Raw genomic sequence first — 21694 nt, forward strand, 5'->3', positions numbered from 1 at the left:
ACCGCAGCAGATGAAGCTGGCAGTAGTATCATGGAAAGAAGAAACTTACAAAGAAAATATATTGAGAATCAGGAGACAAATGAAAAATCTTGAGTATTATTTTAGAAAGGAAATGTTTTACAGTCATACCTCAGGTTACAGATGCTTCAGGTTGCGTTTTTTCAGATCACAGACCAGCTGAAACCCGGAAGTACTGGAACGGGTTACTTCCGGGTTTCGGGGGCCGTGCATGTGCAGAAGCTCTAAATTACGCTTTGCACATGCACAGAAGCACCGAATCGCAACCCGCGTGTGAGCAGATGTGTTGCTGCGGGTTGCAAACATGCACGTTCGCAACCCAAGCGTCCACTGTATTTGTGTTTTGTTAAAATAAAAACTCAGTACCTGAATCACTGAGACAGCTATCCGGAGGGGTGGGGGAATCCATGGAGAACAATGTTGCCCATCATTTGTCTGTTCGGTTCTGATGTAACCCAAAATATCCATGGCAAGACACACTATTACAAGAGTTGCTGGGACTAGCTCTGGGAACTAGCTGTGTACTTAGCAAAGAACCACCAGGTATGCAATAAGGAGCAAACTGTTTACAGTACAGACACTCCCCACCCCATTTATGTGCGTACAATATGTGTGCAACGGCAAACACACGCATCATGCCAAACCCGAAAATGACCAGAAAATGCCACAAATAGGGGCAGAACGGGGTGTTTGCAGGATGTTTCAAAAGTGTTTCAAATATATGTGATTTCACACACAGTGTCTTGGAATGTAACCCCTGTGTAAACTGGGAATTTCCTGTACTGGACCGGCTCCACCATGAAGGTGGAGTGGCTCTATTTAACTGGAAGGGCTATAAAACTTTACTCTTTTGGCTAGGACTTCGGACAACAATAGCCTTCCTGGATCTTCTGTGGTTTTGCTTCTTGCTCCCACACTATAGCTGATGAATGACGATAGCCCAATGTGTGGGATTCAATTTGAAGTACACATCAACAAAAGAATACACACATTTCCTAGATAACATAGGATCCAGTGGAAAGATATGTAAGAATGGGAATGTGGTTTTGTTCTTAGCAAATCCCACTAATACAAGTGGGCCATGCTGTTCAGGTGATATGAATTCACTAGAAAGACCTGAATGTTTAGTGAACTGTGTTTAGCACAAGATGCATTGACTTAAGAAAGTAACAACACAAGAAGGAACTTGCTGGATCAGACTGAAGGACATATTAGCTGAGCATCCTGATTCCCAAAGCAACCAACCAGATGCCTATGAGAAGTCCAAAAGCTGGAAGGGGACAATAGAAGATCTTTGACTTTCTAGCAGTTGATATTCAGAGCCTTGCTGCATATGATCCTGGAAGTTGTCCATGCTATCATGACTAGTAGCCAACAGGAAATGAGAGAGGCTGTGTGAAATATAGGGCTGAAATAAAGAGCTCATGTGCTGTATATGCCCAGCTACAACCTGGTACCCCAAAAGCCTTTGACAAAAACGTATGATTCCTCCTTTGACAGCATTCACAGTACTATGGAAACCTATATGCCTGAAGGCAGACCACAGTCTTGCATTTCTGTGACATGTTCCTTTCTTGCTGGAGCAGCTAAACGTTGCATCAAAACTACAAGTGATATCCTTGCCCCAACCGAATAAAGCAATTTCTCTCTTTTTCTCCTTCAGCTTTCTACTCATATTTCACATAACAACATATTTTAAGGGATGAAGCAAAGTTTAGTTGGCAACATGATGCTTCAATAATTAATGTAACTTGTAACTATGAATGTATGGGAGAAGATACAGATATAATCTAAGGCCCTGAAGCGGCTTGGGAAGATCAAGAGTGCATACATAATATGGCCTCCATAAGCAAGAAGTATATTTGCAATACTGAATGCTTTTATTGATTTGCTTTCTATGCCCACCTCACAACTTTTTATTGATTTGCTTTCTATGCCCACCTCACAATTGAGTGTCTTAAAATCTAGCCAACATTGCATGAAGGGGAATCAGGGTTACTTTTTTAGCTCAGTGAAGGTAAATCATCCATCATATACCTTTGGGTGTCTCATTCTGAATAGTGTACTGATATTTTTTTTGAGCATCTGTCAACAGCAAATGTTTCTTACTTTGATTCTATCCTTTCACTTTATTCCTAAGAGTTGAATATACATAAGAGTAGACCTACTGAAATTAATGGCTCTGAGTTAGTCATGTCCATTAGTGTTAATGAGTGGAACTAACATTTGATACAACCACTAGTAAATAACCCATTAAACATGAATTGAGAAAAAATATATATCATTCACTTGTAGCAGACAATCATGTGCTCAAAATGCCACAACTATACCTTCAAGAATTCGGTCCAATGAATGCTGCAGATCTCCTATCCCCCAGAATGTATGGCATGATAAGAGAGAGTTTCTGCTTAACCCTCAAGAAAGAAGGGCATTTTCGTTGGCCAGGTTTAATTCAAATCCATCAAACCTCCTTTGGGGAAGGTTCTCGGGCAGGGTGGAAGGAGAAAGAACTTGCCCATGTGAAGACCACCTGGTGGAAACCCTTACACGTATGGTTCTTAATTGTAAACTATATGCTGATTTCCGTCAGCAATTTCTAGACAATTCTGCAAACCAGAGTTGGAGGTCATACATTTTCTATTACTGGGGAATGATCAGGAGCTCACCAAGTTAGTGGCTAAATATCTATATTTGGTTTTTTGTCGTCAAAATACACTGCAGACGTCTGATCTCCTTGGAGACCTAGAGATGTGACGATAGACTGCTCTGCCTCCTTTCTTTTAGCAAATGTTTTGTGCCACTATGGGAAGTGGTAATTCTGTATTGATTTGTTTTAGATGTTTGTATGTGATGCCAATAAAAGGTTTGATGATGATGATGATGATAAGAGTTCATACTTATACATGACTTTTTTGTGCACAGCTTAGGATCTAGTTCAGCTCAATCTTTTATACATGTGAGAACATAATAGGAGAGAAGTAGTGGATCCAGAAGGAACGCGGGTGGCGCTGTGGGTAAAACCTCAGTGCCTAGGACTTGCTGATCGTATGGTCGGCGGTTCAAATCCCTGCGGTGGGGTGAGCTCCTGTCTTTCGGTCCCAGCTCCTGCCCACCTAGCAATTCGAAAGCACCCCTAAAGTGCAAGTAGATAAATAGGTACTGCTATATAGCTGGAAGGTAAATGGCATTTCCGTGTGCTGCGCTGGTGCTGGCTCGCCAGAGCAGCTTCGTCACGCTGGCCACGTGACCCGGAAGTGTCTTCGGACAGCGCTGGCCCCTGGCCTCTTAAGTGAGATGGGCGCACAACCCTAGAGTCGGACACGACTGGCCCGTACGGGCAGGGGTACCTTTACCTTTACCTTTTAGTGGATCCAGAGAGGCCTGTGCATATTGTGCAAAACAATTTCCTGGGCACATGAGGAAGTGACTGGTCACTTCCAACAGCAATTTCACTCATCCACCCAGAGGCTCCTCCAACTTTCAAAGCAGGGCTTGAGGGGGGTGGGGGTGGAGAGAGAAACTGAAATATCCTTGCACACGTGTGAAATATTACACACAGTACTTTGAATCTCAGCCACTATTGTGGAAATATTAAAACATGGACACCGCCAAAGAGGAACACCTGCTTTATCAACTAACAGCAATCCTCCTTTCACTGAGTGGAAGTTTGTAGTGTCTTTATTATGACATTGTTTTCCACTAGTCTAAAAATATCCAAATAAAACTCAAACGGGAGACCGAAGAGTGCATAGCTCAAAATACTCTTTTATTTAAAGAACCTTGAATTGTTAGCAAAGCGTACTTAATAAGATCACACTGTCATTATGTAGTTTAGGGATAGTGGGTGCCTTTCCTATACAATTGCCAGTTTCCAATTCTTATCAAGGAGCTCCATGCCTGGACTTTGAATGAGCATCAGTGGGGAAGGTGTCACAGAATCTAGAGGTATGTTTCACCCTTAGAGCACAGAGCTATTAAATGGTATCTTAATACCTTACAATTGCATCTATATAACTACACACTGGAGACAGTTTAAGAATGAAAACTGCAAAACACCAAATGATCTCTTCTCTTCCCTCTCTATTTGTCTGTGTCCTGTATTCAGAATAATTTGTTGAGCAGGCAGCAAAGCATATGATTACATTTTAATAATGATAGAGAACATAGAAAGTTAGGACTTGCCTGCTTCTGTTGGGAGGAGAGAGGTATTAGATTGTTAAGGAAACAAATCCTAAATGTTCTTTCCAATGGGACTGAATTCTGTCAAAACACCACCAGGATCTCTCAGCTGCCTTCAGGACAATAAGGCATAATTTCTTATATGCAGTAACTTAGCAGATCTTCTGGTGCTCCCTCTCATCTCGCCTTCATTCTACCCACCATCCATTCAGATACGCGCAGTTATGCTAAGACAATTCTCAATTAAAACAATGTTGGCCTCAAATAGAAGCTGGGGGTACAAATTTATTTCCTGATAGGCCATGCTTACTTGGACACTCATCCAGTTTTACCACTGGATTTTTATAGCACAGAAGACACTGGAATTCTGTAGGCTATTTAATTCACCCAGGCCACAGGGCTGCCCATTAGCCTCTCTTGACGAAGAGAAATCAGCCTCTGGAACCATCTTTCCTCTGCTTCTGCCTTGTCAACAAACAGCTGTAAGAGAGGAAGAAAAGATACAACATGTAGACATCTTGCTGAGGATTAATATTTGTGAGTATTGAAAATACCCCATGAATCCATTGCCAGAAACCTCAAGCAATCAGTAGTGCAGTGGAAAACCTACACTGAGATGCCCTCATCAAAGTTAGGATTTTGTTGTGTTTTTCCATGGATTTTCAGCATCTGTCAAATTGTGGTACGATCTGCATCAGGTCTTAGGTTTGAGCATATGCCGTATATCTGTACCATGCCAACTGCGTAACCACAATCACTATCCACTTATCTAGGCAATTTTGAGGTCTGGCATCACTATCTATAAATTAATCCTGTGTCACATCACTGGATCCTTCAAGCATCTCTGTAGAATTGGGAAGATCTCTGCTGCAGCAAGTGAAGAGTGCCTACAGAGCCTGAATCTAATTACGGTAGACAGAAGTTCAGGAAGATAGGTGCTTCCTCCAAGTATGCTAAGAGCATGTAAGAAAGACAGATTTCTATATTCTGATGTATACAATGCAGTGCAGGCAATTCAAAGGAAGTTATTGAAATGTGGGTACATTTGTATACCATAATGTAGCTAAAAAAACTTTTAAGTAATAAATGGATGCAATTTTCAGAATACCCTTTTTAATATTTCTTAAAAAGAGAGGACATCCTCTGGAATGTAAGTGAATTTGAGAGGCAAGACTGGTTCCCCCCTCTCCTCCCCCCCACCCAACAGTTCATAAGTCTGAAAAATAAATAAAAAGAATGAAAAAACCCAGATTTAGCTCTACCTAAATCTGGTTATAGCAATTTGATTCCCATTTGATTCCCACATTTACATGGCAATGCGCATGCTAATAGCTCTAGTGTTAAATGTTTTGTGAAAGTTGTTGGACTTTATTCAAAATACCCAGCATACACATAGGAACATATATATTGCATAACCTAATCTCTCCGCTTCTATAGGAACTTTGTTAGATAAAGGCTGTCGTAATAAGCGTCACCACACTCACGTTAGGATGGGCTAGTGAGTTTTCATCTTGGTATTTGATAGCAGTAGGAATAATTCCAGGCACTGTTTCTTTTTCAATAGATGTGAGAACAGAACTTCCCGGTTCTGCTGCTGCAGCTTCGCTTTTGACTTCAGCAGGTTCTGTTGCCTAATTGAGAGTGCAGGGTGGGGGATAAAATTCACACACAATCTTCATAGTCTAATTAATTCTGCTCTGAATAATATGAGAACATCATTGTCCTGTGACAGTAGACTGATAGTGAAAAATATACTGAATAACAGGAATTTCATGTTAAAGAATTTTGCCTAAACTAACCCACCACGTCTATTTTAGTAGATGCATGGAAGCACCAGAATGCCTTGGAACCTGGAACTATAGACTGGACAGCAGCCAGTTTGAGATTCTGAACTTGCTAAATTCTAGAGCAAGGAATTTCATTTATCTTTATAGGATCCTAAATCCTAAAGTCTCAAAACAGTTGTCACAAGTATTTGTGCATTTCTCTTATGAAACCAAATTAATAAGATAAAGGGGGGACTGTTTCCAAGGGCTCACAAACTAATATATATCTATTTGCAGCAAGGGATGCCTTATAATATAAGACATATATAGTGAAAACTGCAAAGGCCTGCTTGAAGAGACAGGATCCTATGCTCCAGCTGAAACTAGAATGGTGCTTCTGCAATAGTTCTGTAGATGACTATGGCACCGTCTAGCTCAGTCCTATTTACCCTGACTGGCAACAGATCTCCAGGGTTTCAGATGAGCTTTTCCCAGCCGTACTTGAAGATTTCAACAACTGGTCATCCACGTGATACACACAGCACTTATCATCTTATTTAGCAACCCTCCCAAGAGTATCCTTTCACTCACCTTTTACATGACAAAGGGCATGCATTTCCTGACACACAGACTAATTTCAGTGTTGGGAAAAATAATGACTGAAGATTCCCTCCAAATATAGTTTGTCCAACCCGCACTTAACCCACAACTCCAGTGCAAGAGAACTCCATCTTAATCATGAACCCAAACATCTTTGGAATTATTACTGCTTCAGATCTGGAATATCTCTATCTGTTCATTTAGAAAAACGTGATATGGTAAACCGCCCTGTGATACTCGGATGAAGGTTGGTATAGAGATTTAATAAACAAACAAACAAGCAACATTCATATGGCACTGGATTCAGAGAAGAACATGTGCACCTTGATGTGGGGTGGGAGTTGGAGGGCTGATTCGGTCTGGTGGAAGCTTCTCCCATTGCAATACATGCTGCTCCACGTGACTATGACCTTGACAGAGGGGGGGCCTTCCCAGGGTGATGCCATCAAAAAGGGGGGAGACAAAAAGCCCCCGGATATGCAAGAAGCAGCCTTGTATTTCTCTGTACCCAAACTGGCAGTTTAATAAGTTAGATTGCTATATTAAAAAAAATACAGCCTTTGTGTCAAAAATGTCAATATTTAAAAGCGGTACCTGTGCCTTGCTGCAACCAGAACACACTAACTGAATTAAGCACATTATTGTTGACAAAACCTGCATTCCTTTATTATACCTAAATGCAGAATCACATCATTATGGGATCCATATATTTCTGATTTCTGATGACTGGGATTAGGATTACCAGTATGAAAGTCAAAGTCAATGTCAATGTCAACTGCATTAATGTACCGGCTTTCCACCAGCTCACAAGGGGCTCTATGCAAAGAAAGAAGATTGAAAACTTACCTTTTTGACTTCTTTACTTGATCTGAATGTCTGTGGAACAAAGGAGTCACTTTCAATTGCTTCAATTTCTTTTACTCGTTTCACTTGCTCTACGAGGCTGGTTTGCTCTATAGAAGAGGGTATAATGTCAGTATAGTTTAGCATAAGCTTAAGATCAGCACTGTGCAATATTCTTCTAAAGTATTTCCTCTGCTCGAAAAATGGAAAACTCTAAGGTAAGTGATGGCTCTGCCAAGGAGAAATTATTCTTATTTTGTTCAGCAAAAAAAAAGGATAGGAAGGATAAAGCAGATTCTAGACAATGGAATTGAAATATTTGCCATTGACACCAGTTACAAACAGGATGGCACTGCTGACAAAGCATCTGGTAATCATGAGTTTGATTCCTGTTGCAAAGAGTACAGGCACCCCCCACCCTCTGCCCCACAGTTCAATATAATGCCAAAAAGAAGGGACTTGGCGTTTTGTCTCTTGACTCAATAAAAAGTCCCCTAGCATCTGACCACGGTTTGAGCCTCTCAGTGGGGTTCCACCTACCACACTGAGACTCACTCCAAACAATGATGGGTAATTCTATACAGAGCCCATTGTATCCCTAAAGTAGCCCTCTGTATGCTTATTGCATTCATGTAAACCATTTTAATATTCCAGCACTGCTTTATGTGACATTTTAAAAAGTTTTTCAATCTTTTAACAATTGAAAAAGTTGAAGAATGTGCTAGAGTTAGGAAAATTTCATTTTACAGACTCGCTTGTTTCCTTTTGAGCTTCACTGTAATAAATATGAATGCTGCATTTTTTTCACTTCTGTTGGAGATGAAATTAGTAAGATCGGGCATATATATACTGACAACAAAAAGATCCATCAGAAATTTAAGTACCGTACTTTGATCCACAATAGGAAACCAAATAGAAAAGTTCTTCAGATACAGTGGCGTAGCGTGGGTTGTCAGCACCCAGGGCAAGGCAAGTAATTTGCGCCCCCTAACCCGTGGATTTGTGCCCCCTAACCCTAACCCCCAGATGTTGCGCCCGGTGCGGCCGGCCCCCCCCTGCACCCCCATGCTACGCCACTGTTCAGATAACATAGGTATTCAGCACACACTAAGGAACACAATAGTCTGTGATATTTGCTGGATTGAGAAAGGTCTCTGGACAATCTGGAAGCTCAGTCTGGGACTAGATATATTTTTGGCACCCTTCCCTTTAAAATGTCAGCACTGTATCGTGCTAAGCCCATCAACTCTTATCCAGAAGAGCATTCCAGTATTTATGTGGACAAACAATACATACAAGTTTTATTATACGTAAAAGCTTTGCTTGATCAGAGGCAGACAGAACAGAACCTTGCACACTATATAATTTAGAGCTACTCTATGTCAGTCAAACAACCAAGGAAATTTAAAAGAAATTAATGTTGCCATACATAAGCAACGGAAAGAAATTTAGTTCTGCTAATCTACACATTCAAACGACTGGACTGTAGCGGACACAGAAGGCTAAGTCAAATGGCTCACTGTTTTCTTATGCATCCACTGAATACAGCCACCACCACTGGTATAATGTCAATTTATTTAGGATTAGGTTTCTACAACAGTTGTCATTCAGGTCACATGTTGTCCTTTCTCTCCCACTGATGAACTAGTTTGGGACCTGTGAGACACCCTTGCCAGTCACTCCTATGATGGAAATGGTATGAAGATTTTATAACCACACATAATCAAAAAGCCGGATACTGTCATGACAAGTTGCCCTTGATGCTCAGGTATATCTGTGTCTGCTTCACTTATGGTTTTCCAACACCGATGACAGATATCTGTGTAAGAAAAAGTGTATGCACTATATATAAATACATTGTCACAACTGTAAAACATGCACCTGAATGTTTTTGTAGTTTTAACATTCAATGGGAAAACCGTTGTAGACATAGGTTTGACCTTTGATATTGGCGAGTGCTGTAATGTGAATGACAGTCACACTGTGGGGAACATGGTCCCCAAGAGAAACAAAATCACAGAATGTTTTCCAGAATTACTTCAGTGACATTAACTGGATAAAAATGGACTGGAAGGAAGCTGTATCCATTAGTCTACAATATTGTTGACAAACACATTATTGGTATATAAAATGACTTCCATATAGTGTTTGTCAGATGTCAGTAGAAAGGATATATATTTCATAGTAAAATCAAAAATAATGGAGTCAGAAAGCTAAGAGGGTAGAGACAAAAAAAATCAATACTAACTCATTGGACAGCAAGTCCTTTCACTCTGGTCAGACTGAAAATACAGAACTATTTGTATCAGTGACTGTTGATGCCATTTTTCATACATAAATCATTCCTTCTATAAGAATTACAATTAAGCTTGCTCCTAGTAGCTCTGTTCTTTTTATCTTATTACTAAAGCGGGTGGGAAAACTTGGAGAAATAAGCATACATGGGAAACTATCAATGCACTTGTGTGGGAGGCTTGTCAAGACCTTTCTGTGATAACCTTCAGTTTTAATGTGTCTGCTCATACAGGCTTACGTCTGTAAGTCAACACAATCATACGGCAGCAGTAACCTTCTGAAAACAGCAGGTGGCATTGTATTACCAGTAAAACCACAATGCATAACAGAAGGGCTTCAGAGGCCTTGCCTTAAGTATCCAGAATTCATCTTATTTCAAAAAACCAAACATCTTTCAAGACTGTGACTCCTTTTGTTCTAACTTAAGAATATTTGTATTAATGATTTATTTTTTGTGTGTAAACCTGGCTTCCGTAAGTACCTTTAACGTATGTGCTGTTCCTATTTTTAAAGGGGGGCAGCTTTTTCAGTGGCTAACACTGTTGTTGTTTAGTCGTTTAGTCGTGTCCGACTCTTCGTGACCCCATGGACCAGAGCAGGCCAGGCACTTCTGTTTTCCACTGCCTCCCACAGTTTGGTCAGACTCATGTTTGTAGCTTTGAGAACACTGCCCAACCATCTTGTCATCTGTCGTCCCCTTCTCCTTGTGCCCTTCATCTTTCCCAACATCAGGGTCTTTTCCAGGGAGTCTTCTCTTCTCATGAGGTGGCCAAAGTATTGGAGCCTGAGCTTCAGGATCTGTCCTTCCACTGAGCACTCCGGCATGATTTCCTTAAGAATAAATTGATCTTCTTGCAGTCCATGGGACTCTCAAGAGTCTCCTCCAGCACCATAATTCAAAAGCATCCATTCTTTGGCGATCAGCCTTCTTTATGGTCCAGCTCTCACTTCCATTCATCACTTCTGGGAAAACCATAGCTTTAACTATACGGACCTATACAGCTAACAGGGTATGGCATGTAGCAATTACACTTCACAAACATAATTAGGATCTCCAGCACAGCCAGAGAGGAAGTAAAAGGGGGCAAATATTTCTTTTAAAAACAAAAACATAATCTATATAACAATACAAAATGATAGAAAACTAGTATCTTGTGAACCACTCTATTTAAATGTTACAACCAAAAAAATGGTATGCCAAAATATGCTTATAAGACAATTTTCTAATAACAGAACTCAGCCCAAGGAAAAACAACAAAGAATCCTGTGGGAACTTTTAAGATTAGCAAATTTCTTACAGCATAAGATGTTGTGGTCTTCTGATATAGCTGTGCAGTGTTTTAAAGGACACTGCAACAAGAAACCATTAAATTACAATGTTTCAAGCGGTTCAATTCTGTCACCTGTGGCCTGAATTGGGCTAATGGGCTTTTATTACATTACACGTGTTAATTAGCTTACCGATGTCAGGATGTTTGTGTTATCGTTGACGCTGCTTTGTGAATGGTCACTGTTAATAATAATAATAAAATTGTCGCTGTCTGTGCTTTCTGAGTCTCTTTTCCCTCTGGCCTCACTGTTTACAATCCCTTCCAACCATTTGTGTACTTGTATGTATGTCACTGATTTGTTAAGTCTTTTTAAGAGGCCAATGGACTCCGTTGGCTTTGTTGCAACGCACTCACCCTTCTGAAAACTGTCAAGGAAAAGGGGCTTTGAAACACTTACTGGTAAGCATCAAAATAAGTTCAACATATACTCAGCCATAAAGCTCTCTGGGTGACCTTGGGCCTGACAAGGCCACAAAGCATAATCTACCTCACAGGGGTTTTGTGGGGGTTAAATGACGATTGAATGCCCAGGCAGCATGGATCCCAAAGGGTATTGGGAGGGGAAACTGCCAGGAGAGGAAGCTGTGGGGAGGAGTGGGGAAAGGATGAAGATAAATGTCACAGGTCGTGGAACCTTCTCATGTGGCCACTCTCCAGGTTTCTGCCCCACGGCAATAAATATCTGAAGAAGCAAAAAGCAGGGCATTTTCAGTGGCAGCCCCAGTTCTGTAAAACACATATGGGTGCCATACATTTTAACCTTGGGTTAGCAACTTTTTTAAAATTGAAAAAGGGCCATATTTTATTACTGAGCAACAATAGAAGGGCCAGCAAGATCGATCTGACCCAACTGAATGAATCCTGGATAAGTCAGGACTTGGGCAAATGGGCCACTTAAGTCTCCTTTTCAGTGTGAGCAGCAAGATGAGCTTTGACCAAGCAACTCTTCCTTTACTCACCTCAGTTGCTCACCACCTTCTCTCATGCTTTAGGCCTGGAGCTAGCACAGCATAAGAGTTGTGGTGGTGTCTCAGCCCATGCTTTTCTTGCTCTCTGTTGCTGTTTTTTAGCTTAAAAAGATTTCTTCCTCGTGTAAGTCACATACATGGGTCAAATGACACATTAGGTTTTATCTAGCATTGGTCATACTCAGAGTAGATCTATTAAAGTTAATTGGCCTGACAGGTTCTTTAATTTCAGTGGGTTTACTCTGAGTAGAACTTAATTGGAAACAATCCCTTTCTTGTATTGGGTAAATGTACTTTCATTCAGCAAAATGATTAAGATGTTACGCCAATGTTTACTCAGTGTTTTCCAGCCACCTAACGTGTATATAAAAAAGACATATAATTACAAAGAAAGGTATAAGAATTCATAGGACAAAATGGTACAGAACATCAATAATATCCTGAAGGATGCTGGACGTCTGCTGCATTTTCACAGAGAGAGAGAGAGAGAGAGGCTGAATAAAGTTTCATCTTGCAGCACATGAGCAAGCCAGACTGCAGCCTCTGCTGTTGCTGCTAGCTGTCCATTTTAATTCTTGAATTCTTATTGACTCTAATTAAAATTCTATAGATGGAAGAGCTGTAGGTTTCTCAGGAACTTGCCAGTGAATGTTGTCTGCCAGCCATCTCCAAACACCCCATAACCACACACAACCAGCCTGTCAGGAGAGCTAATGCAGACATTGTGGGGCACACCACATTTGTCACTGTGGCTAATATCAGAGATACTCAGCTCTTTTTTTCTCAGCACACAAAAGCACGATATGTAATTCAATGCTCAATTTACCCTTGTCTCGTAGGAGATTTCCCCCCGCTAATTGATAGAAATTAAGCCATTAATCAAGCCACTAGCCATCATTCAAACCAGAGAAGATGAATACAAACTTTCATCATAACCACCTTCCCCATTTTAGTGTTCATTAGCATTAATTTTTAATGCAATTATGCTATTCTTTTACACTGAGCTCATAAATTACTGCTCTTTTGTTGCTGGTTGGCCTTGTAAAATCCAAAGGTAATGCTTTGTGCTCTGATCTTAAAGGCAATTACTAGCTTCTTCTATCTTTTATATATCCATAGTAAAAAAACAAACAACCCAAAAAACTTTATATAGTATATATAACACATCTAAAGTATGTGGCTTATTACCAATATATAGCATACACATTGTAGTTAGACATGTAGGTAGACAGAAAGAGAATACAAGCACACAGAGAAAATCACTAAAAGGGTCATATATATACATAGGCCACAGAGCTCAATAAGAAACTATTCAGTTAGAAGCAGCTGTGGCTCTCAGTAGCTCTCGTTCAGTTCAGTTGCACATACTTTTATTCTCTCTCCTCCTCATATAAGTGAATCACTGCCATTCCCTCCTCCAGGGAAATGTAAAGCTATGAAGTTGGGCACATGGCTGGGATGAAGGCAAAACCAGACCACCTCCACCCCAACAAACACTGACGTACAGTGAGAGGGGGTTCTCAGGGAGCACACAGTGATGTCCCTGGTGAAACCCCTACAATAAATGGACCTTCAGTGTCAGCCCCACCTGTGAAAAAAACACGGGCATTTTGTTAACATTAAATAAGCACGACTGCAAAAAGCGCCCTGCTTATAATCAAAGATGTGGAATGCTAATATTAAACAGAGAAATTAAGCAACAAGCCTTGGGAGGCTTTCAGTTATAATTTATCCTAATTGGGAAAACAGCAACTGCGCAGACACGTTTTTTTCACGCTGCTCATTTGCTACACATGTGTCACAAGATCAAATGAAACTTTCAGAAGACATGAGCATATATATCCCAGAAGAACACAAATTGCCATGTGGCAACATGTGGTACAAGAACATGGTTTTACTTTAATTCAAGTAATGATCCATCACAAGGAACCACACAGAAGTTTGTTATGCATCCAGCTGTACCATATATATACTGCAACTGCTGGCAAAGAAAGCCTGTAGAAGAATGCAGATGTATAAGAAATGCAGATTTACAGGAAACTACTACTACTCTGTGCCATGACCCCAAAGTAGCTCAAGGAATCCTTGATCTCCCTACACTATTGATAGCTTACAGCTGGATTCCCAGCAGAGATAACAAAATCAGTGTGGATTACAAAATACTTTGACTCTTCTGATAGGTGCAGTAAATGTTCTTCTTTTGGTTTCTTGTGCAGTTTTTGCTATGTATGACAGATTAATGTTTACTGATTTTTTAAAAACATGTTTTGGGGGTTTGTGTTTGTTTCAGTACTAGAACAGATCCATCTTGAAAAATGGGGAAAGTGGAATACAATTTCATTATCTGCCCAAGGGGTCACTCATAAGTCTACGAAGAAAAGCTTAGGATACAGTTAACATGGAGATTCAAATGCTTGCTTCGTGCTACTAGTTATCGTCACTGTTGTTTCTAAAATTCCCTTTCTCAAAGAAATTACCATTAAGAATCACTTGGAGTCAATCTGATCTTGTTCATGCAGATGAACAAATTGACAAGTTGTTGTTGTTGTATTAATAATAATGATAATAATAATGATAACAATAATGAAAATGATAATAATCTGGGCGGCTTCCAACAAAATATTAAAATACTGTAATACATCAAACATTAAAAGCTTCCATAAACAGGGCTGCCTTCAGGTGTTTTCTACTATTCAGATGTTGTTTTGTTGTTGTTGTTCTTTGTTGTTGTTTTATACCCCACCCATCTTACTGGGTAACCCCAGCCACTAAGAGCAACTTCCAACATATATAAAAACATAAAAATAGTTTTTTAAAAAAAGAAAATCAGATAAACAACAGTTGGCTCATTTCCCAGTGGCTGCTGTTTATTTCATAACAGGTAAGGTCCCCTGGATGGTTAAGTCCGGTCAAAGGTGACTCTGGGGTTGCGGCGCTCATCTCACTTTTCAGGCAGAGGGAGCCAGTGTTTGTCCGCAGACAGCTTTCAGGGTCATGTGGTCAGCATGACTAAACGGCTTCTGGTGCAACGGGACACCGTGATGGAAACCAGAGCGCACAGAAACACTATTTACCTTCCTGATGCAGCGGTACCTATTTATCTACTTGCACTGGTATGCTTTTGAACTGCTAGGTTGGGTAGCAATTTCCCAGGGGCTACTGTTTATTTCATAGCATTCCATACTAGAATAGACACTGCGATACAGAGAGTTTGGGATAATATTTTATATATGTAATGCTTATTTTTTATTTTAAATAAAGCAAACAATAAACAAACAGATGCTCCGGTGGGGGAATCATAGTTCATTGCACACAGAAGTCCCTAGCTTTAATCTTTGGCATCTCCAGTATGATACCAAGTGACTGGAAAGGAGTCTGCTTGGAACTCTGGACAGCTGAAGCTGGTCAGTGGAGGGAAAGAAAGAAAGAAAGAAAGAAAGAAAGAAAGAAAGAAAGAAAGAAAGAAAGAAAGAAAGAATCTTTCAATTTTTATGGGCTTAATGCTTTCATTGCCCTGCAGCTGCTATGTTCTCTTAAATGCAAGTGCTCAGTTTGGGAGCTTTCCTTTTGTTGTGCCTCATCCAACCACAGAGAAGTTATACTACAATCAAGTGTTATATAAATTTTGTTAAAATTCTTGATGTTAGCCTGTACCCATTGAATGTGTGCTGAACCACCAGGGACCATGGATTCATATCTTCCAGTTTGCCTCAAATTTGTGGGCATTTGCCTCAAACTATGCTAGACATTCAGGTAGTAAAAGTGTTTAGCATTTAATATTCCGCTGTGAATTGTTTTAATTGATTTTTATACTGTATTATTATATTGTTGTAGCCCGTCTTGGAGCTTTATGGTGAAGGGCGGGTAAGAAAGCCTACAAATAAATAAAATGACATTTGAAATTACCACAAGATTGATATGACACAGGGAAGTAATCAAAACTTGATCTACCAGGACAATTTGTTTACAGAATATACTTAATCCATCACTTGATATTCTGATTAAAAATGATTGGCACTAGGCAAACAACAATTTGTACTTAATGGATTACAGACTTGTTAACAAATACTCAAACATAATTTTGTGTTTGGCATTACATCCCACCACTTGTGTACCAGATGCCAGTGACCTCAAAAATCTTACGGAAGGCAGCAATTGTGAAGTTTGCAGATGTCATAAAATAACCGAAAGTAAGAATCAGATATACACAGTAGATGGTTATAACAGGAGAAATCAGAACAATTGTTACATTTCTCCTCTGCTAATGCAAATAATCTTAATGAGCATTTCCTCTGACCTCCACGCAGTATCCCATGTGCTACAAAAACAGAGCTTTTCACTCTTGACATCAGCCCATCCTGCCTATCTTAAATTAGAAATTATATTGGTAAGAAACCTTGAAAGCCCTGGCAAAAAGTGTAATAGCAAATGAACATTAGCTTCAGATATAAAGGAGGAAAGTTTGGCATCAGAAATATCCCCTTGCCATATGGGGAAACATGTTAACTTGAATTTGCTATTCTTGAGTGGGAGATCAGGAGAAAGGAGAAAGGAAAGACAGAAATGGAAGAACAATGCAACTTGAGATAATTCCTTGTGACATGCGTAACAGCTGCCAAGGAGACAATCGTTTCACCAATCTCATAATACGAAGTCCTCTTAGATCCATCTGTAAAGAAATAGGTTGCTCTAGCAGAACAGAGCTGTGTGTAGCACAGAAGTACAAAGCAGAATGTGTAGATTATTTACTTAACTTAAATAGTGTTAAATCAGAAGGTTTTAAAATTATGAAATATTTTAACGACACACAAACAAACAAAGAAACCATAAGCACTTCACATATACATTTCACCATAAACTGCTTGCTTAAAATGGCTTACATGATTTTTGAATAATTTTCACACTTAGGATCTAAACAACCCGGAAACGAATTCCAGAAAAAGGTAACAGCCACTCAGAAGCCATCTCTACATGCCTCTGTTGTTCCTAAGTGACCAAGAGAGGATGCAAAGAGGAGGTTAGTATTAGCTGAGTGTAGGGATTGTATGCCACCAAGTTATACAGAGCCACATTTAGCAGCTTTTGTTTTAACTTCATCTACTAGGGATGAGAGGGACGCGGGTGGCGCTGTGGGTTAAAGCCTCAGCGCCTAGGGCTTGCCGATCGAAAGGTCGGCGGTTCGAATCCCCGCGGCGGGGTGCGCTCCCGCTGCTCGGTCCCAGCGCCTGCCAACCTAGCAGTTCGAAAGCACCTCCAGGTGCAAGTAGATAAATAGGGACCGCTTTCTAGCGGGAAGGTAAACGGCGTTTCCGTGTGCAGCTCTGGCTCGCCAGAGCAGCGATGTCACGCTGGCCACGTGACCCGGAAGTGTCTTCGGACAGCGCTGGCCCCTGGCCTCTTGAGTGAGATGGGCGCACAACCCCAGAGTCTGGCAAGACTGGCCCGTACGGGCAGGGGTACCTTTACTTTTACCTTTTTTACTAGGGATGAGAGAAAATTTCAAAGTACTATTCTAGAATAATCATTCCAGTACTTAAGGCTGGGGTGGGGAACCCTCTCCTCCCCAGCAATTAGGGTGTTTCTTTTAAGGCTTCCATAGGTGCCAGTGGAAGCTTTTTAGAAGCACAATTGCTGCATGGGTGTATTTTCATATGAGGGTCTGCTGCTAAAGAACGAAGGGCATGTGCTGCCCCCACCCGAAAACTGCTGCTCCTTTAGCTAGGCAATTAGGCTTGAAAACAGCTTTCCTTTGGAGCCAATTTGAGGCTTTTTTCAAGCCTAACTGCCAAGACCGAGAAGGCAGCTAGGGAGTAAGATATTAACCCTCCCAGCACCGTGGGCTGCAGTCTTCAAGAAGATCACCACCTTAGCCATTTTAGCTTGGGGGAAAAGCTCCAATGTTTTCTTCAAGCCTAATTGCCTGGTGGTGGGAAGTGACAGTATATGCGTGTGTGTGTGTGTGTGTGTGTGTGTGTGTGTGAGAGAGAGAGAGAGAGAGAGAGAGAGAGAGAGAGAGATGTGGGTGTGAATAAATTGCTGTATGTTATATACACACAGTGCTATTTTTCTAGAAAAAGAGGTGCCAGAACTCAACATGAACACCTACCTTGTTCTCTTATAGTGGCTATGGCACCCACCTGAGAGGTGCCAGAACTCAGTTCCAGTGAGCTCCGGCTGAAAAAAAGCCCTGGTTATATGCGAGAACACAGATGCGTGGGTTCTGTAAGTGTGTATGACCAAAGAAGAGGTGTATCCACTTTTTAGATTGGCCCCACCCAACACTGGTACACAGATCCCAGAAGGTTAGTTATGAAGGAATATAGTGTTTGCACATAAAAAGGTTTCCCATCCCATCTTAAAGAAACATTGGGGGGGGATGTTCAGTATTAGCATATGATGTGTGTGTGAAACAACTAAGACAGAGAAAAACATTTTATTATAATTACAAAAAAACCCAAAACCATAAAGGCTTTTCATTCACAGAATGGCTTATTTATAGATGCCAGAGTGATTCATTAGCTCAGCAAATGTGGACCATGAGAACTACAGCAGAATTGTAACCTGGTTTTTAAAAGTGCAGCTTTTCAAAGGTTTTGATTCTCACCTCAGGGAATCAACTATGAACAATGTACAAATTTTTTTTAATGAGTTCTTCTTATTTTGTATGTCACAAAGCATTAATTGACCACGATTGATAAATATTTGGTGAACTTTTGATGATTTAAGTTTTCCCATCAATGCCTGCAAAACTGATAATTATACCAGAAACTTTTCATCCGGCAATCTTTGTTCTGCCTACAATCTATGGGCAAGATCAACCTCTGACCCATATACATGGAGGGCAGGCACAGCATGTGTAAAAGAGTGTGGGCAAGAACCAAAGCAATTTTTAAATATTGTATAGCACAAAGCACATGTACAGGTGATTTAAAAATAGCAAATTACAGTGACAACCACCACCAGAAAACCAGCTTTGGAATATTTCCAGTAAGTGCACCCTGACCTTTCAATATTGCTGCGCAGGTACTAAACTGAAGGAGGTCAAGGATTAAACATTTGTGTACTGTATAAAGCCGGCCAAATACATAGCAGCCTGTATGTTTCATACTGCATAATTCCAAGCAAACTAGAACAATCCATGGATATATCTATCAAAGCAAAGAGATAATGTCTTGACAGAATGTGTACTGACAACCTGAACAATCAACATGCTTTGGCCCTAAAAATAGCAGGGTGGCTGGATGCATGTATAGGATGGACATATAGACCTTCCTCCATTGTGCTTAGCATGCTGAGGGTGGATGGATTGTGTATCATGTTGGGTGTGTCTGTGTGTGATTGTGTTTGTCTGAATTAGCAATTGGGCTATATATGGCCCCATAATAGTTGAGCATGGCACTGATCATCTTGTCTTTGGAAGGTTTGCAATGTTACCTCAGCTACGATCTGTGCCTAAATTTGGAGCGAGCAGCTTCACTTGTTGGTCTGCTTCACTCAGTGATCAATCTACCACCTTTATATTAGCTTTTTAATGTTAAAATTGTCATTTCCCCACTAGTTTTGAGCACATACTAGAATGACAAGCTTGATGTTATTCTTCTCTCTTAAATACACTACAGGGTGTTGCACTCACATAATGTATCGGTGTATTTATAGGAAACTGTTTCTGGCAGTGATCAGGTAATAGTTTTTGACTGAATTGATTATTCACTGACAGTACTCAACTTAGCCTTGCAAATGCATCAACTATGTAATAAGGAACTATTAAGACCATTGATTTTCTGATTTCAATTGATAGCTAACAGGCCAAAGCTACACATCAATATTTGCGTAACTAATACCCAAGAGCTAACAAATTTGACAAATGAAAACCTCAATAGGCCAAACAGTGCAAATAAATGGAAATTTAAAGCCTAACCCTCAGAAATTTAAATGAGGTACTTATATTCATGATACATATTAGTCTACAGGTATCTCATGCTGACATGAGTTAAGGGAATAGGCACATACATAGATATATTTTTAATCTAAAAGACAATATATAAAAAATGTAGGGGGGGCCTGAGCAGAAGTCCATTTACTGCTCATAGTATCCAAGCCATAATGTTTGAAGCCTTATGTAGAGATGTGCTGCAGTATTATTAAAAATAATCATCTTCCAGGTAATTATAAAATATTTAAAGCCTTCTCTAAGAACCATGAATTTAAATGAAACCCATAACTTGCCCAAGGTATTGCTGACCATCTGTTTATATAATTCACCTAAATGTTGAAGATGAGTTTAAGCTACTTATTCATGCACTTTAAGCACGTGGGATCTTATTTCCATAATTAATTACCTTGGGCTCCATTTATTAGAAATTCCATTGTGTTGCGATAATGACACAAGGAAGACAAATATGCCAGAAAGCACATACAGTGGTATATCTAACCTGGGAGGACAAGGGCTGTATTAGAAATGTTCATGATCCCAATAATCAGAGGTTCCAGACAGTTCTCTGAAGCCAACTGGCAATAAAGCAGCTGTAGAACATCTGTAGACTCTTAAGGAAGGTCTTTCAGCCTGAAAAACCCTTTAAAACATATCAAACTAATAATATGGATTTATGTTTTCATCTTGTGAGGTAGCTGCGGGTGCCCCTTGCAGTTTCTGCTAATCGTCAAGGATAACAGTGTTTTAACACAAAATCTCCTTCACAGCCCATTTTCTTCAGTTTTGAACTTGCAATCAAGCCAATGCTAAATTGGTAAGACCGCAGTACTTCCAAAGCCAGATGTAATTTCACAAACAGATTTATGACTTTGCTGCATTAGGTCTGTGAAGAAAACGTTGTAAATAATGCAACTCTGAAATCATATCCTTTCAAACTGACAGCTATTACTTCAGATTTTCTGAAGCTTTGTATTTAAGACCCACTACTGCTAAACCCTTAGTTTGTGACCATCAGCAGGATTGTAAAATAAGACCATTTGGCAGCCGATCAAGAACAAAGAACCACTAAGACATGCTTCTCTGCCTCCTTTGCTGGCAGGAAGATGCAACCCCCCTGGCAATGTAAGACTGGATGTAACCTTTAGTCAAAAACAGGCTTTATGTTAACTCACACTTTGATAGTAGAGACAATGTTTTAACACAGAATATATAGATAATCAAATAAATTACAAATGGATCAAGGGAAAGTAGGAGAGAAAAGATATGTGGACTGGGTGCAATTCTCCTCTCATGTCAGCCAATACAGACCCAATGCAGTCCTTCATTTCCAGTAATATCTAGTAGAAGAAGAGCCCTCCTGGATCAGGCCACCCAGATCAGGTCATCCTCTTCTTACTGTGGTCAAACAGATGCTTATGGGAAGCATGCAAGCAGGACTTTGCAGTTCCTAGCAATTGGTATTCAGGAACACATTGCCTCCAACAGTGGAGGCAGATTATAACCATCATGGCTACTAGCCACGGATAGCCTTATCCTGAGGCTACATGGTGGCAGGAGAATCTCTACGACTGCAGGAAAATGGCCTTCACAAAGAGGAACATTTTTTTGTTAAGCTAGCCGGCTACTCTGCAATGGTAGGTACATGCAATGTATAGCCTGCCCCTGACCTTTACTGATCAATAGAGCCCAATATTAAGGACACTTCTCATTTTTATAACCGTTAAAATGAAAACAGCTTTTAACAAATAGCAGAGGTTTCTT

At 40.3% G+C, this 21694-nt stretch overlaps 1 protein-coding gene across 1 annotated transcript in view; it reads right to left on the bottom strand.

Moving 5' to 3' along the window:
* Window positions 1–3763: 3763 nt before the first annotated feature.
* RSRC1 (arginine and serine rich coiled-coil 1) overlaps window positions 3764–21694 on the bottom strand; it is a 162167-nt gene continuing 144236 nt past the window's right edge. The window contains exons 7-9 of the mRNA XM_081911295.1: window positions 7410–7516; window positions 5682–5828; window positions 3764–4677 (exon numbers count right to left, since the gene is read on the bottom strand). Of these exons, the coding sequence (XP_081767421.1) occupies window positions 4576–4677; window positions 5682–5828; window positions 7410–7516 (356 nt within the window). The 3' untranslated portion in view covers window positions 3764–4575. The remainder of the gene's footprint in view (window positions 4678–5681; window positions 5829–7409; window positions 7517–21694) is intronic.

The sequence above is a fragment of the Podarcis melisellensis genome (genome assembly GCF_964234715.1).
Source record: "Podarcis melisellensis genome assembly, chromosome: 5".
Lineage (NCBI taxonomy): Eukaryota > Metazoa > Chordata > Lepidosauria > Squamata > Lacertidae > Podarcis > Podarcis melisellensis.